Below are 15,967 nucleotides of genomic sequence, written 5' to 3' on the forward strand. Positions count from 1 at the left end.
AGGAATTTCAAACTGAATTCACATTTTATACCCACATTTGAGCTGGCAGACTGGATTTATCAGAAATTAATCAAGCATTCAAGCACAAAATGTTCTGTTCAGAAAATTTTCAGTAATTTGCCAACTTAATCAAAGAAAATTAATATGCTTTAAAATTTTCTTCTGTTTTATATTGTAAAACATTAAATTTGATGAAAATGAAACAAAATATGAATGAAAAACAACAAAATTATATTCTAACATTAATAATATAATTTCATTTAAAGAGCTTGAACAACCAACAACATTGGTGGATTAACATTACACAAACATAAAAAAAAAAAATTGGCCATTGCCAAGTGGTGGAGAGAGAGGGGGGGGCAAGACCAGGTGTGTGTGTGTGTGTTTCTCTCTCTCTCGCTCTCTCTCATAGAACAATATAAATAGTTTTAAATGGCTTTCACTGGTATTATTTGACCAGCTTTAATATTTATTATGAAATCAATGACATTGCAGTGGCTTTATTTACAGTGCAGGAGAGTTGTGCTATTTATAAAGTCTTTCAGCAGTTCTTAGTTCAAAAGTCTTGTATTTACAAAATCCAGCATCTGATCTCCAGTGTTCCCAGGACAGAATCTCTTCTCTCAGCCATGCAAAACACTCTCCACAGGTAACCACAGCTAACATTTGAAATCTTTGTGCTAACAATAATGAAAGAGACTTACAGATGGGCAAGGCAATCACTACGACAGTTGGACAACACTCAGACAGAGACTGAAGGTCAGGTCCCAGTTTAAATAGCAGTCAGCTGATTGCCAGCTGATTCACAGGTGCTTGATTGCTTGAGGCACATCAGGGCGAGGGCTGAGATCCCAGGAGGATCCTGCCCCCCTAAGGTAACGTGGAGTAAGCAGACACATATACACAGAGCAACAAGCAAACACACCAAGAGGTAGAGAGAGAGAGGTTGCTGTGATGGTAGATTTTTCGGTTTTCCTGCAAAGCACCATTGTCTTTTATACATAAATCTCCAGATGGCAGGAAGGAGGCATCCTGTTTCATTTACTAAGAGCAGCAGATTTTTCTTTTAAGAGTTAATAAATATGTGAAAATGACTCCCACCAGGGATAAAACAAACTTTTTAGCAAATGCAACAACTTAGACGAGAGGGGTAATTTACATCCCAAGTACAACTATGCATTGCATTTTGCATGAAAACTGTGGATTTCTATCTTAACAATCATTAATCTATTAAAGTTAACCAAGGTAAACAACCTTCAATAGATTGGTAGAGCTGATGTGAGGCAATATACTTTAAAAAAAAAAAGAAACTTTGCTCAGAAGCAAACCTGAAAAACCTGCTTGGATAGGAATCTTTTCGAGGTCAGGTGTTTCCTATCCTTTCAATGCTCACGTTGGTTGTAATGCACAGGGGTCAAAATTGTGGGAAATTACTGCAGAGTGTTTTATAATAAGGCTGTCATCTCATCCCAGAGAGAAACAGAAAGCAGAAGAAAGTAAATGGCTCTTATTGTCACATGTAATATTTCACAGCTTTCACGATCATATATCTTCCAGTATGTCTCCTCCTAACTCTAGTCTTCATATTTTATCTCCTTTTTCATTCTTCTATTCATCTGTTTTCTTTTACCATTTTCTCCCATTTGAATTAAGCTTCATGTTACTCATTCATGTAAAATAGGCATTATTGTAAAATTATAAGTTCAAATGTGCAGCATTCAAATACTATTGAGTCCCTCTTTCCCATCTTTTAAAGGTCAGAAAGGCATTTCTGAAGGAGTTCCTGTCCTCTCTTTGCAAATATTAAATGAGCTGGTTCACACACCCAAGCAACTATGATTTATACCACCAGTGCTAACTCACAAATCATCCTCTCTGCAATGTAAAAATTGAGAGATTGTGGAAGGGTGCCATATAGGAAGAGAAACACCCTAAGTGCTTCCTTTTTTAGACTTAAGTTACATACTCAAGTAAGAGTTGGCTCTGGGTTTTAGACCCCTGCAATGAGAGCTATATTATGTAATTCTTACTGTAACTTGTGGATTAAACATTTTTTTTGTTTTTCTGTGAATAACATTTGGTTTTGACTTAATAGTGGCACAAGATTAAAAGTTATGGACTTGTTTTCAAAATTCATATTTTGGAAACCATGAAAAATGGCTCCAAAATCTTAACCTTTAAATATTGGCTACCCATCCAATATTTACTCAGAAACACCTGGAAAACAGAGTGACCATTTAACCATACAATATAAGAGCAGATTAAACTGGCAAAAATTGCTGACCGCTTGACTTAATACCCCTCGCCAAGTGCCATCATATAGCCAGTGGCCTATTGCTTCAGTTGGTCTTTACAAAACTTTTACTTTGATCTTTACAAAGCTTGGTCCTAATTGTCTATATGGAATGGATGAATTACTGACTTTACTGACTATTGTTTTTCCAATAAATGGTTCCTGTGCAATTTTGTCTGTCTGTGTGACTGCCTGTGAATTGTCTATGTTTAACTAAATACCAAGAATTGTTTTGGTGGTTTTATTTTTTTAGTTTATTTGATTTGTTTTGTTTTGTTTTTGTTTTCTATATAACTATTGATTATAGGAAACTGAGCTCCATACCACTAATATCATAAAGATTGTGGTCCTCCATTCAAAAGTTTATATATGTGGCTAAGGTTTTACATACATACACACTGTAAATGCATGTTGTTAGAGTTTTGGGATCTGAATTTAGCCAGTCATATCAGCTGTAACAGGAATAGCAGAGACCAGAAGTCTTCCTGCAAGTGCACATAAATCACACAAAAAATATCACATTAAAATCAATCTGCCTTTAGGCTGGTCTAGCTAAATGTGTTCCAGTGGACCTTGTTTTTGTGATGCTAGGTTGTAAACGTTTTGTTTGTCATTCTCAATAAAATGAAAAAGCTGTTTATTGAAATTAAACTGACATTGCAAGGCTGACAACTAAAAACAAAAGTAAAATGTTTAAGAATAGGTGAAGAAAACAGCTTGTATAATAATAATAATAACGAGAAGAAGAAGAAGAATTTATTTGTATAGCACTTTTCAAAACAGAGATATATATGTACAGGAGATAAGTGTACATGTTTGAACATACAGACACAAAAACAGACATGCTCTTTTGTTCCATCATACACACATACATGTATGCATGGTTGCAAACTATGGCCAAAAAATGAAGGTGAAAAGATTAAGGAAACACTAACCTATAAAAAATGAGTTTTCAGCAGTTGTTTTAAAACAAATAACAGAATCTGCTGTTTTAATAGTCTGAGGAAGGCTGTTCCACAGTTTGGGTACAACAATGTCAAGAGGCTGTCAAGGTTTTGGGCTTGACAGAAAAGTGTCACTGGGTGTCATCTGCACGGCAGTGGTAGAAGATTCCATTAAAGCCATTCAGTCCATTGAAATCATTCACTAGATGGCCGAGGGGTAACATTTCTCAAAGTGCAAATTCACCTTCAGTCTGAATTCACATTGCATGCTTGGAGCTGACACTTCTATCCAAAGAAACATGCAAGTTTCCAAGGTAGGTCAAGGAGGACATGGGACGTTTGCTCATGGGTTTTCTAATAGATGGGAACAAGCAGCAAGACTCTTGATCAGGTCCAGAACCTTAAAGTATATATACAGTAAAAATAAATACAGAAAGTTAAAAAAAAAAAGAAAAGAAAAGAAAACTGCAAATGTCAGGCAGACAAAGATTTAGCTATTGATAAGGACATTTCAAATGCCCAGTGTTTGCTTAAAGCCTGATTGGCGACTAACAAGAAGAGGAACATCCTAAAACCTGGCAAAAGGAGTATTTCGGCATTGCTGTGCATTAGTGTCAACGCAAAATAAATTACATTGAGGTACATGCCAATGGAAATCTATTAGAGTGGATTAAACAGGTGAACTATATGCTGAAAGGCTACTCCAGAGATCCAGGTTTGATTCTGCTTCTGGACATGTTATTCCATGTTATTGCTCTCTGTCCCTCCTTTCTTGGATACTCTGCTGTCCAGGGTAAAAGTCAGTCTTTAAAAAGAAATCTGTTAAAGTGGACACAATACCATACTGAAGGTAAATATGGACGTGCTGTTTTGTAGCTGATAGCTGGTCCCTAGTCCCATTCTAAGGCTTACATAAGTAGTTCTCCTATATTCTCTTTACCGCTGTGATAAGCTGAAATGGACCCCCTACTCTAAGCTGTGCTCACTTCAGTCGCTCTATTAGAAAAGTTTAACTGTCATTGGTATAAATCACTATACATCACTGACATTTCATCATAGTCTCTGCTGCCAGTCATTCCTTCATATGCCCCTTAACAAGCTGAACATTCTTTCTGATATCAGGCTAACAGATGGATAATGAGTTCTCTTCTTCTTGTTTCTGCAGTCGCTTTTCATCATCCACTGTTTAAATTGTGGTGACCTCTTATATTTGTACGATGGGTGTATAACCCATTCCATAGACATCTGACTAGCAGTAACTGGACTGAGCCCAGAAGCAAACTTGGTTTTGTAGATGAACCACATTTGTTGGCAGCTGTTTTTGTTAAACAGAAAAGACTTTCTGGATAATAGACTTGATTTTGAATTGGCTATTAATGACCACTTTATTCCATTCAATCAAGTTAAGTTTTATGTATTGCACAAACAATAACGTACCATTGGCAAAATTTTGAAATGTCATTTGCATTTAGTACGACCAAATAATTTTTAGAATACTTTTAATAATGTTTTTAATAAGAAATATATATTTTACCTGCACCATGTATAGAGTATGAGACGTATGTGTATCATCCCAGCAATGAAAAACAAGCAGTGAGTGATAATTATTCTAATGCTGAAAGAAATGTGACTTATTTATTACTTATTAATGTGTAACTTATTTAAAGTAATACATAAGATTTTTTAAGTAAACTGTTTCACGTGGGTAGTGTTTTTTCTGAAGCGTCCTCTATGAGCTCTCTCTTTACCTACAATATGACTGATATTCCTTACCCCTCATAACTCTTTTCCTACCTTGCTTCCCCTTCCCCTCACAGTCTGCTAATTGCTTGTAAAATCTCTTTATAGGAAAAGTAACAAGGTTTTAAATCTCCACTGTGTCTTTACTGGCCAGGGGGATATTTTACAGACTACATTATGCAGTTCTACTCAGATGAACTGTTTAGTTTACCACTCACTGAAGGGCAGACAGAGCAAATGCACTTTTGTATACATCCGTGTGCTTTTAAAAAGGAGCATATGAACATTTTGATGGTTTTAAAGTATACTACGTTAACATGAGTTAGGATAAGTGCATTTTCCAGGAAGTGCTGACCAGTGAAAAAAGGGGTTGTGGACAGTGACTGTACATTATAACATATTATCCATCCAGCCATACATTTTCTGCCTATCGAATTCAGGGTAGTGGGAGGGGCTTTGTCTGGATTGGCTAAAATAAAATTAGCGTAGAAATCAACGTGTACAAGTTGTCTAAAATTATGATTGAATGGTTTAGTTCTAGATGGTCTTCCCCTGCAAACTTAGACATATAACATTGGTAATTCCATAAAAACAGTGGAAAGCATTTCTTAACCTTTGATTTTGAATTTAAAAGATTAAAATGATACACTCAAACTTAAATGTTTCTACATTTACATCCATCCACCACCCTAACAGGTTTGAGTCATGAATAAAAACGTTTTCCTGGGTTCACCATGTTATGTGAACATCTAAAACACACATCATTTGACAGAATGCAGCGAATTTGTGCGGTCATGCCATTTGTTCCATGTTTTATTTCTCCATATTTTCTGTCTTGCTCCAATATTAAAATTAGAAAATGTAAAAAAGGGAAATATAGAAGTAAAATTCTAAAAACATTAAAGTGACAAATTGTTATTATTAAAAAAAACATATTGTATTGACTGTGCTTTACTGTTGTGTTGCTTGGACTAGTCATATGTGGTTTTAAGCTTGAAGTCTGATCTACATCTGACATGATTGTCTTCTGTGTTCCAGGTCTGTATCTGGTGTGGATGTGGATCCTGATCTGGTGCACATGGAGATGCAAGATACAAGTGGAGGTGCAGTGATCTTCCACTAGCCCACTCATCTTGTTATAATGTTAGCACTTGGTCAGAGAAGATCAAAGTTTATTAGAATTTCTATAAGTTGATATAAATCTAGAGGTAAAATAAAGCACAAGGTTTAGCTTTGGTCCAATTTTATACTACTAATAGCAAACAGCTAATCAGCAAAGAGACTTGAAATTTGAAATGCTACCAGGTGTATTCTTTCTTGGGTTTAAAAGCATGTTATTAAAATACATTAACTGGCACTATCACAAGCTGATGGGTAGAGGACCAAAATACAGGATTTTAAACAAAAAGGTGAACCTTTATTAGGTTGAATGCAATGCCTACAGCCAAATCCGAATACAAGCAGAACTTTAAGGTCTTTGCAGGGAAACAGGCAAAACTAAGAGCAAACAGAGGAAGATAAAGACTACAGACAAGTCTAAGGAGAAGCACAGGACTATATATACACTTTAACTAGAAACAGGAGGGTAATGAGACATAGGTGACAGTAATCAAGACAATCACAGGGGATGAAGTCAAGCTTAAAGGAAGTAAATCCGGTAAAGTAAATCCGTTGGGCATCTTTCTTTGCCTTTAGACAACAATTCTGATGGCAAAAGAGCCAAACGGGACAGGCAAAAAAAAAAAAAAAAAAAAAAGCTTAAAGGAAGACACAAGAGACAACTAATTTTAAACTGTTAAAATAACAAAGAACCCAACTAAAGGCACAAGAGAACTCACTCTGAATTCAGGGAAGGACAGAATTAATAATAGCCTTAAGGCAAAACCAAAAGGAAATAATTAGTGCTGTGAAAATTAACATGTTAATGCAAATTCATCTGCCATCACGGTCAATGTGATACTTTTTTTTTTAGCGCAATTAACGCATCTGGAGTGCAGAATGACTCAAAATCCCTAAAATGTTTCTGTCAATGCATTTCGGGTAGTTTGTCCAAATAGAGTTACCTTTGCACATGCGCAAATGGGCAGCTGATCTGGTAGTGATGGGCAGCTGAACCAATCAACTCAATATGGAAGATGATAAACGCACATTGGCCCTCTCAATGGAAATTTGAGTATTAAAGAAATAACAAGACGGAACAGTCAACCGACATAAAGTATTATGCAAATTATGCAAGAAGGAATTTTCTTTTTACCGAAGCACTTCCAGCTTAAAATATCACACTGACGTGAAGCATACGTTAGCCGGGGATGCTGCTAGGACTTTGGCTAACGCGTCACCAAGCTTGCGACAAACCACTCACGGAGAATCGGGGACTCAGTAAGTCTACCTCAGACCAGTGTTGCCAACTTAGCGACTTTGTCGCTATATTTGGCGGGTTTTCAGACCCCCTTAGCGACTTTTTTTCTAAAAAGCTTCTAGCGACAAATCTGGCGACTTTTTCTGGTGTTATTGGAGACTTACTTATGACGACTTTTTAACGTGAAAGGGCGTATTGCTCTTACTCTCAACAAGCAGCAGTGCTGCCGTGGTCACCTCACCCGTGCTAAAGCGCTCACGGGCGGAGGATAGTCCTCCCCCAGCTGCAGGAGATGTTCACACCTATGCGTCCAAACTGCAAATGAACCGCGCATGAGCGAAGCCGCTGCTCCCGCACTGACTGTAATGCAGTCAGTTCTTCTTTTACTCTCATGCTGTTTTGTGGATCACAAGGTTTAAAACTACTTATAAACACACACACACATAAAGTAACTCCACCAGAGTGCCTATTTCGGGTCACTTTTGCCAGTCGAAGCCCGGATAAAGGAGCAGGGTTGGAATTGTGACATTAAAAAACAATAATTGTTAAACGAAATTTAATTTGTAGTTCTAAATAAATTCTAAATGCATTTAGGACGTTTTTTGCTCACTTTATGTTTCTTCCACGATGTTATTTCTCTCTCCAACAGCGTAGGTTACAATTATATTAGCATGACCAATTATGCAAATTAGGTTATGATGTCATTTAGCGACTTTTAGGATAACCAATAGCGATTTTCCTTACTGAGGAGTTGGCAACACTGCCTCAGACATGTTGACTGACACAATTGCCAAGTGGATTGCAACATGAAAGTGCGTACATTCTCCCTTTTTTCTTGAGTCTGTTTGCTCATGCAAAATGAAATGCGATTAATATAGAATAAAAATGAATGATATTTAATTGTGATTAATCAAAATTAATCCACTGTAACCCTGTGATGAATCTGATTAAACATTTTAATTGTTTGACAGCACTAATATATATTATATATTGGTGTATACTTACCTATTAGTATATAGGTTTTTAAAAAAGTTTCACAGAAAATAACCTGTGTTAAAAGATGCAAGAAAACTATTTAAATTCTCTTTGAATTTAAGCATACATTCTTTGTGGTTATTCTGCATTTACTTCATTATATTGCATAAATGTCAGTTACAAGCGTAAATATTAAGTTGAAAAAAAAAAGTAATTGAAACCAGGCTATTGATCAAGTAATTGCTATTAATTGTGATTAATTACAACTATGACATGAGGATCAACTTCTCTTTAAGAATTCTTGAGGTAGAGGATAATGTGTTTTACCTATCCAGGCAGCGCTAGCACTACAATGTAAAAGCAAGTAAAAGAAGAGATTACCGAATGACCTTGGTGTGGGAGTGTTGGTAGTGTTTATGTGTGAGGGGTCAGTAGGGAATTAATGGATAAGCTAAATACTCACACCAGTGAATTTGGATTATCATATCTCCTGAGTGACAGACGAACACCTCCACACAGAGGGCCAAGAGGGTAATAGAAATGTGTATTTGAGATTGTGCATTTGTCAATGAAGGTGGCAAATGTTCAGACTCTTTATTCACATCTTGACTTCATCTTCTCTCAGTCTCCCAAACTATAATCCTAAATTCTAAACTATAACCTCTAAATAAACCTGAGCAGGCAAAGTCAGATAGGAGTGGCAGACTCTGAAGGGCACAATGAAGGATGTGTTTATTATATTTGCTGTTCCATTCTCAATAAACCTCCCTATTATAAATGGCCATTAAAATCTGAACCTCTTGAGGAGGAGACGAGCAATCTTTTAACCCACACACAGAAAGATGCTGCCTGCATTGTGAAATCTGTCGGGCTGAACAAAGCTCCCTGTGTTTGTGGATAGTGAAGATGAGAGGCTGTCTGTCTGGGCTGACTGCCCAGTTAGGGGAGCTCTTCCTGGGGCACATGGCCTCATCTTTCTCATTCTCCTCCCTCTTCCTCTCCTTGCTTCTGTGCCCAGATAGATAGTTGAGGAAGGCGGGAGCGACCAGGCATGCTAAACCAATCTGTTCACCCTGTTCCCCCAAATCCTCTGCTCCAACCCTGTCATGCGTAGCATGGCCAAGGTTAAACAGTGGCATGCTACCAAAAAGGACACAGGAGAGATGAGGAACTGTGGCCCTGCCCTCAGCTCCCAGGACTGCTGTCTGATGTTTGAGAAGGGCTGGAGGGGTGGGAGGAAAGTCTCCTAGGAGATGGGGTGGTCGATTGATGGATGAGCCATGTGTGCACAGAGATGCTAGCTGGTAGTGTGTCTTTGTATATTAGTTTGTCATTAGGGAGATTGAAGGGCAAGAAAGCATGAGAGTATCTTGTTCATGCACATATTGACGCTGTAATGTTAGGAGTACTGTAAATGTGTACATGTCTCTACAAGTATTACATGTATTGCTTTCTGTATTTTTTAAATAGTCACAGTCTCAATAATATCCCTTTAGCTATGCCCTGTTTCCCTGTTGCTGTTTTCCTCGTCATACCACCCAATTTCACCATGTGAGTGTGGTTGCAGGTATGTGAGGACAGCAAGTGGCATGAAGAAATGAGTGTGCCACAAGCTGGAATTGAACACTTAGTCCAATCTAATAGTTTTTTAATGAGTTCTCCACCGTATGCTGCTTTGATTAAATGTCTGGGCTTTTCAATAAATTAGCCACTCCACACACCTCCTGAACAAAGACAAAGCAGAGGAGGAAAAGTACAGTGCTGATGAAAAGAATTGACTCAGTCATGCGATATGAAGTTGCGTCATCCTGAGGCTGAACCGATTTGAATTTTCTTTTATGTAGTTGTATGTTGATTTTATTCTACTAAGATAATACTTTAGAAAAAAAAGTAGTAAAAGACATCAATATAAAGAAGATAGGATGTACCACATGTGAATGAAGGTGACTTGATATGGTGCATTATAACACAGACATCTGTAAAACTGTCTTTTATGAATTTTTAAACCAGGTAGATTAATATCCATTCTGTTTAGCAAAGGACATGGAGAAAGAGTCATCCTCTCTGTCATATATATATATATACAGAGACCATGGTCATTCTCAGGGCATATCTCATTTTGACTTTGTGTGTGTATGTGTATGTGTATATATATATATACAGTATATATAATATGTATATATATATATATATGTATATATATATATATATGTATATATACATATATGTGTGTATGTATATATATATATATATATATATATATATATATATATATATATATATATATATATATATATATATATATATATATGTGTGTGTATATATATATGTATGTGTATATATATGTGTGTGTGTGTGTGTGTGTGTGTGTATATATATACACACACACACACACACACACACACACACACACACACACACACACACAAAGTCAAAATGAGATATGCCCTGAGAATGACCATGGTAATATTCTGTGGAACTTCCACATACAGACAGACAAACGGGTGATGGGCAACCAACCAAGAAATAGTAGTGGTGGACAAGCAGAGGAAGACAGTCGTAGTGTTCGATGTAGCGATACCAAGTGATAGCAACATCAGGAACAAGAAACACAAGAAGAATGAAAAACAATGCAAATACCAGGGCTGAGAGACAATTTGGAAAGTTTAGGCAACAGTGGTCCACATAGTAACTGGAACACTTGGAGCAGTGACCCAGCAGATCAGCAGATTCCAGGAATGACATCTGAGATATCTGTGCAGAACCGCACAGTCTTGGGAAATGGAAAGATACTGTGCAAGACCTTCAGGCTCCCAGGCCTCTCGCAGAAACGAGGGAGTGATTCTTCTTGAGCTTTGGTGGAGGTTGGTGGATGAATTGAAACAGAAGGCACTGATGCAGGGCAGAAGCAGCACTGATATATGTGACACACAGTTTAAGTTGCCCTCCGTGACGTAGCTTGAAGCCCTTTGTTTCATTATCTGGTCGTAGTAATTGTTAGTACTTCCAAAGTTATGTGTGAAATTCTTTGAGTCTATTTTCTATCATCTATTTTTTTATGTTAAACATGTGTGAGAAGTAAGCATAGATTCTGTTTGCCATATGGTGATTTGAAGTTTCAGTGAGTCCTGTAAGAACCTGTATTTTTGAAAGATCAAGGTCAGTTTGATGAATGTCTAATTCACTTCAGATGCTGTTAAGCTCTAAGTTATATCTGAGCTGATACTTTTAACTTATTTCCGAGTGTCTGATGTAATCAATTGAAGGTCAAACCATAAATGTGGATTCAGCCAGTGCATCTGAACTGCTAACCTCGCACATGTGTGGATGCAGGCTTGAGAGTGTGAAGTTGTGTGTGTGTGTGTGTGTGTGTGTGTGAGTATTTTCTCTATTGCCAGCTTGTCACCTTTGGGGGGAACATAGCGGCTGCATTTCAGGAGTCGATGCTGCTGATGCAGCTGCTGGTTGAAATTCAATAGTGGTTGAGCTTTGCACCATGCGCTAGCCTCTCTGTGTGCCTGTGTGAGGGTAATCCCTCCTGGCCATTTGGATCCTAGAACGACTGTATGTCTATGGGGAAGTTGTCATATCTTATAGAGTCTGGAAAATGATGTCTCCATTTTTCTTTTCGCCTAGTTTTTCCTCTCATACATTTTCTTCCACTCTCTCTAACAGCCAGCCACAGAAAAGCAGAAGCTGCAGTCTTCAGCTTATGCTTATTTCTGTTGTATTCTATCCTATTTTTTCCCCATTCTTGAGCCTTTTCTCTTTTACTTTCTCTACTTAACATAGATTACACAGTTTTTATTATGTCAGCTAAAAGCTATAGTTGTATTTAGCTTCCATGTACAGTATAAGTACCATTACTGTGAATGCTGTTTGAATAATCATAAATCTCTGTGAATATTCAACCTACTCAAGTTAAGTTACTTTATTTTTACAACACATTTAAACACATCAGATATTAAGTAGCTGAGACATAATAAAAAATATATTTTACACTATATTTTATTCAGTTTTATAATGTGTTTTCAAAATAGTCCAGTTGAGGGACTTTATGGGCCAACAAAAGTGAAAACCAACCATCTGGTAAGCAAGCCCTTGGTGACAGTGGGAAGGAAGAACTTTTAACAGGAAGAGACGTCAGGCAGAGCAAGGCACAGAGAGGATCCATGATCTGCCTGGACCTGTTCAAGGGTGTGGGGGCAGAAATTACAAAGATGCATTGCAATTATTAACAAGATATTCTAGAATGCCAATGTGTTTTGTTTAAAATTTCCAGCAGTAATTATCCCTTCCTGTTTCCTGACTGTGTCACTGTTTCCTGTCCTGTTGCTGTCCATGTCACTCCAGGCTACTTGTATGTCACCTGCCTCATTCAGAACTGCTCGGACAAAATGGTGACGGCACAGTTCCTTGGAAAAATTGATCACAACTCGCTGCTGGTGCAGGATGACTACGTATTTGTCAAGGTAAAAGAGGAATACATGTGCATGAATGTTTTTATTTTACACTTTGAAACACTGTGCTATATAAATGTCACTTATCTTCTCTCATATTCCAGACTACTGCCATTCTATTCAAACTAAATTTTAAATCCTGTCACGTATCCACTCCATTTTGTCTGATGCATTTGTTAGATTCCACAGCACCTAATATTCTCAACATTACATCTGACTGCTGCATTAATGAGAAGACAGGAATTGCTCCTCTGATGGTTTCAAATTCTATTTTAATGTCTCGTGTTGCAGGTTATTGTTTTGTCTTTGTTCCATTTGAACTCGTTCAGCTTTTCACACAGTAGACAGCATTTTTGTACACATTTAATAAATACTATTTGTGTTGTGGGAGAGGAAATGTGTACACCTATGCATTTGCATGATCATATAGTCCATCTGTTCTCCTCTGCCTGTCCAATTCAGGAAGTCTGGACCCTATTCCAGCCCTGCAACCGCAAACAGGTTTCAGGGCTAACACAGAGAGACAGACAACCATGTTGATTCACATTCACACTTATGGGCAATTTAGAATCACTCAATAACCCTTTGAACTGTGGAAGGAAGCCAGAGTACCTGGAGAGAACCCACAAAGACATGGGAAGAACATGCAAACAGCAACCTGACCACTAAGCTATATGATATGGAAAACATGAGACAGGAAATGCAGGGGTGAGCTAGAAAACAGTAACTGAACTTCAAAAGGAGGATTATCCGTTGGTCACTCAACCGTAGAGGCCATCATTTTATAGATGGATTAAAAATTGAACAATACATTTTTCTCAAGCTAGTATTTTTCTTATCACAGGGTGTTCAAGATGTGATACTGATAAATTGCATCGCTTAGCCAAGCTTAAACATTATTTTAAGCTAGAGTGTTATCAGAATTATAATCATATAGTCTGCATTACAGTCAAATTGAGATTTCAGGTTATGCATAGGTCTCAGGAAAAAATTATGATTGATATTATGATCTTTTCCCGAGCTTAGTGAAATAGTGAAAACTTCTATTTTCTTCCTCTTTTTTGCCAGAAACAAAACTTGTCTCCTGACTAATACATTCTTTGTACTGTACGTCTCTAAAGTGGACCCAAAATCTAGGCAGCCTCCAAGGGTCGAGGCAGAGGCACCTATACTGTGGCTTTTGTTGCATTTACTTTCCAGCACTCTGTAGATAGATACTTTAATGATCCCACGAGAGAAACTGTTGCATTAAATCAGCAGAATAAAAGAATAAAATTACTACAGTCTACAATAAAAAAGCAATAAACAACAAAGTTAAAGTCTTATACTATGAGATAGTTCTATATACATAATACTAGTAAGGAAAAACTGAGCAAGTTTTTTTTTTTTTTAAACCTGCATCTCCCCAGTTATTTCTCTTTCAGCATTTGTGTATATGTTGTATCTGTCAGTGTATCTATTCAGTTGCAGCTGTGTTTGCGCTTACAGCTGAATTTGCAGCTTTATGTCTGTTTTACTGATAAACTCTTGCTGCCCAGATAACATACAGTGCTGTCACTTGAAATGGAAAAAGAATTTCTATTCGTGATAGTGTGCGGAATTAATCTTGTCTATAATTGATTTGCCATGCAGTACAGTACTGCACACTCTGCAGTGGCCAATAGTTCAATTCTATTTGCATGGAGAATAGACATGAGCTGGTATGCTAGAGGACAATCTCCACAGTAGGACAAAGTTGCTCTCTCTGGGTGTTGTCCCCCTATGTGTAAAGTTATGTGTGCATGAGTGTTTGCATCTGTGAGAAGAATGAAAACTCATCAGGTCACTGTAGACTGGCCCATTATCCTTAAGGGATAATCCTCCTAATATTTCAAGCATTACATACAGATATCAGGTTTGAAGAACAACACCTCAAACAATCTTTACTAGCAGTTCTTACGTGTTTACCTATAATGAAACCCAACACCTGGCAGTTCTGTGAGTGATGTATGTGTGCGAACATTTACTGCATGTGTCACTTTCCCTTTAAAGTAATTGTTGATACTTTCATCCCCAACTTTATAAGGTGAGGTCTGTTCCTTGATCATTAATATGAAAATTATCATAACCATTGATCAACAACTGATCAAAACCCATTGATCAAAGGCCATGAATACCATTAACAGAGAGAGTTGGGGAATGGCTGCAATCACAGCTTTGTAAGATGGCAAAAGATGGTTTCAGTTATTGTGCAAATGTAGTGTTTATACGGCTGGGGAAACCTGCAGTCAACTGAGACTGAAGAAGTCACTTGGATGAGTGATGAAACGTTTCTTCCACTGAAAACGCTACGTCCAGATGAACAGAATCAACCTTTTGTGATCGACTTACCTGGATGATTGAGCATGCATCAAGTACAATACAATACAGTACGATACAAAGTGCTCTGACTGGTCACCTTTAATCTATGAGGTCCTAATTAGAATAATCTCAAACCTAACTGAATAACTATGTAGATTTGAAAGCGTCCAGAACAGCAAATAATGGAATACCTTTTGGAAAATTAGTTTTCAGAGCTCCACACTTTGAGAATTAATGTAAAAAGTGTGTTGTGGATTATGATACCTAAACACAAGTCTCTATACTGAGTACAGAAACTAAAACAAGGTACATATAGACAAAGAAAAAAACTGGAGGTGATGATAGACCAAATACATCTTGTCACTTGCATTGCCAGCTTTTCATGTGCTTTGTCAGTCTTTTTTTTATTTTTTCTCCTTTCAGTGTGCTGTTATGTGGTGAACATTTCCCGTGAGGTTTTCAGTTTTTTAAAGCCCTTCATTGTTCATTAAGTTCACCTGTTTGTTTTAACCCTTCCTTCAGTTGGTTGGTTGTTGTCTAGTAACTTCTTGTTCACATGTTCCTTACTGTGCTCTGTTCTTTTATTATGATTTTGGGTTTCATTTAGTTTGCTGGTTTCCTGTTTGTTATTTTAAGTGAAGGCGTTTTCAACAACTGGCAGCCTGCAGTCCTAATCCTTTCAGCTGCTGGGGGTTCACCCAAAACATTTCTTTCTGAAACTGACAAGTTTATTGATTTGCAATGAAGTACTGAACCTCTGACATTCAGCTATTCACACAAGTTTCACAAACACAAGAAACTCTGGCTCTTTGTATAAATTTTGTCCAAAAAAAAAAATCTTAATGGTATAAACAGA

General features: G+C 37.3%; 1 protein-coding gene across 5 annotated transcripts in view; it reads left to right on the forward strand.

Annotated features, from left to right (window-relative positions):
- The window catches only part of sorcs2 (sortilin-related VPS10 domain containing receptor 2), a 387,417-nt gene that overhangs the window by 309,571 nt on the left and 61,879 nt on the right, over window positions 1-15,967 (forward strand). For all 5 annotated transcript variants that reach the window (XM_085400490.1, XM_085400491.1, XM_085400492.1 and 2 more), the window contains 2 exons: window positions 6,016-6,080; window positions 12,665-12,783. In XM_085400490.1, the coding sequence (XP_085256616.1) occupies window positions 6,016-6,080; window positions 12,665-12,783 (184 nt within the window). The remainder of the gene's footprint in view (window positions 1-6,015; window positions 6,081-12,664; window positions 12,784-15,967) is intronic.

The sequence above is a fragment of the Rhamphochromis longiceps genome, linkage group LG3 (assembly GCF_057381845.1).
Source record: "Rhamphochromis longiceps isolate RC_006_pf linkage group LG3, R_longiceps_female_GT1.1, whole genome shotgun sequence".
NCBI classification, from domain to species: domain Eukaryota; kingdom Metazoa; phylum Chordata; class Actinopteri; order Cichliformes; family Cichlidae; genus Rhamphochromis; species Rhamphochromis longiceps.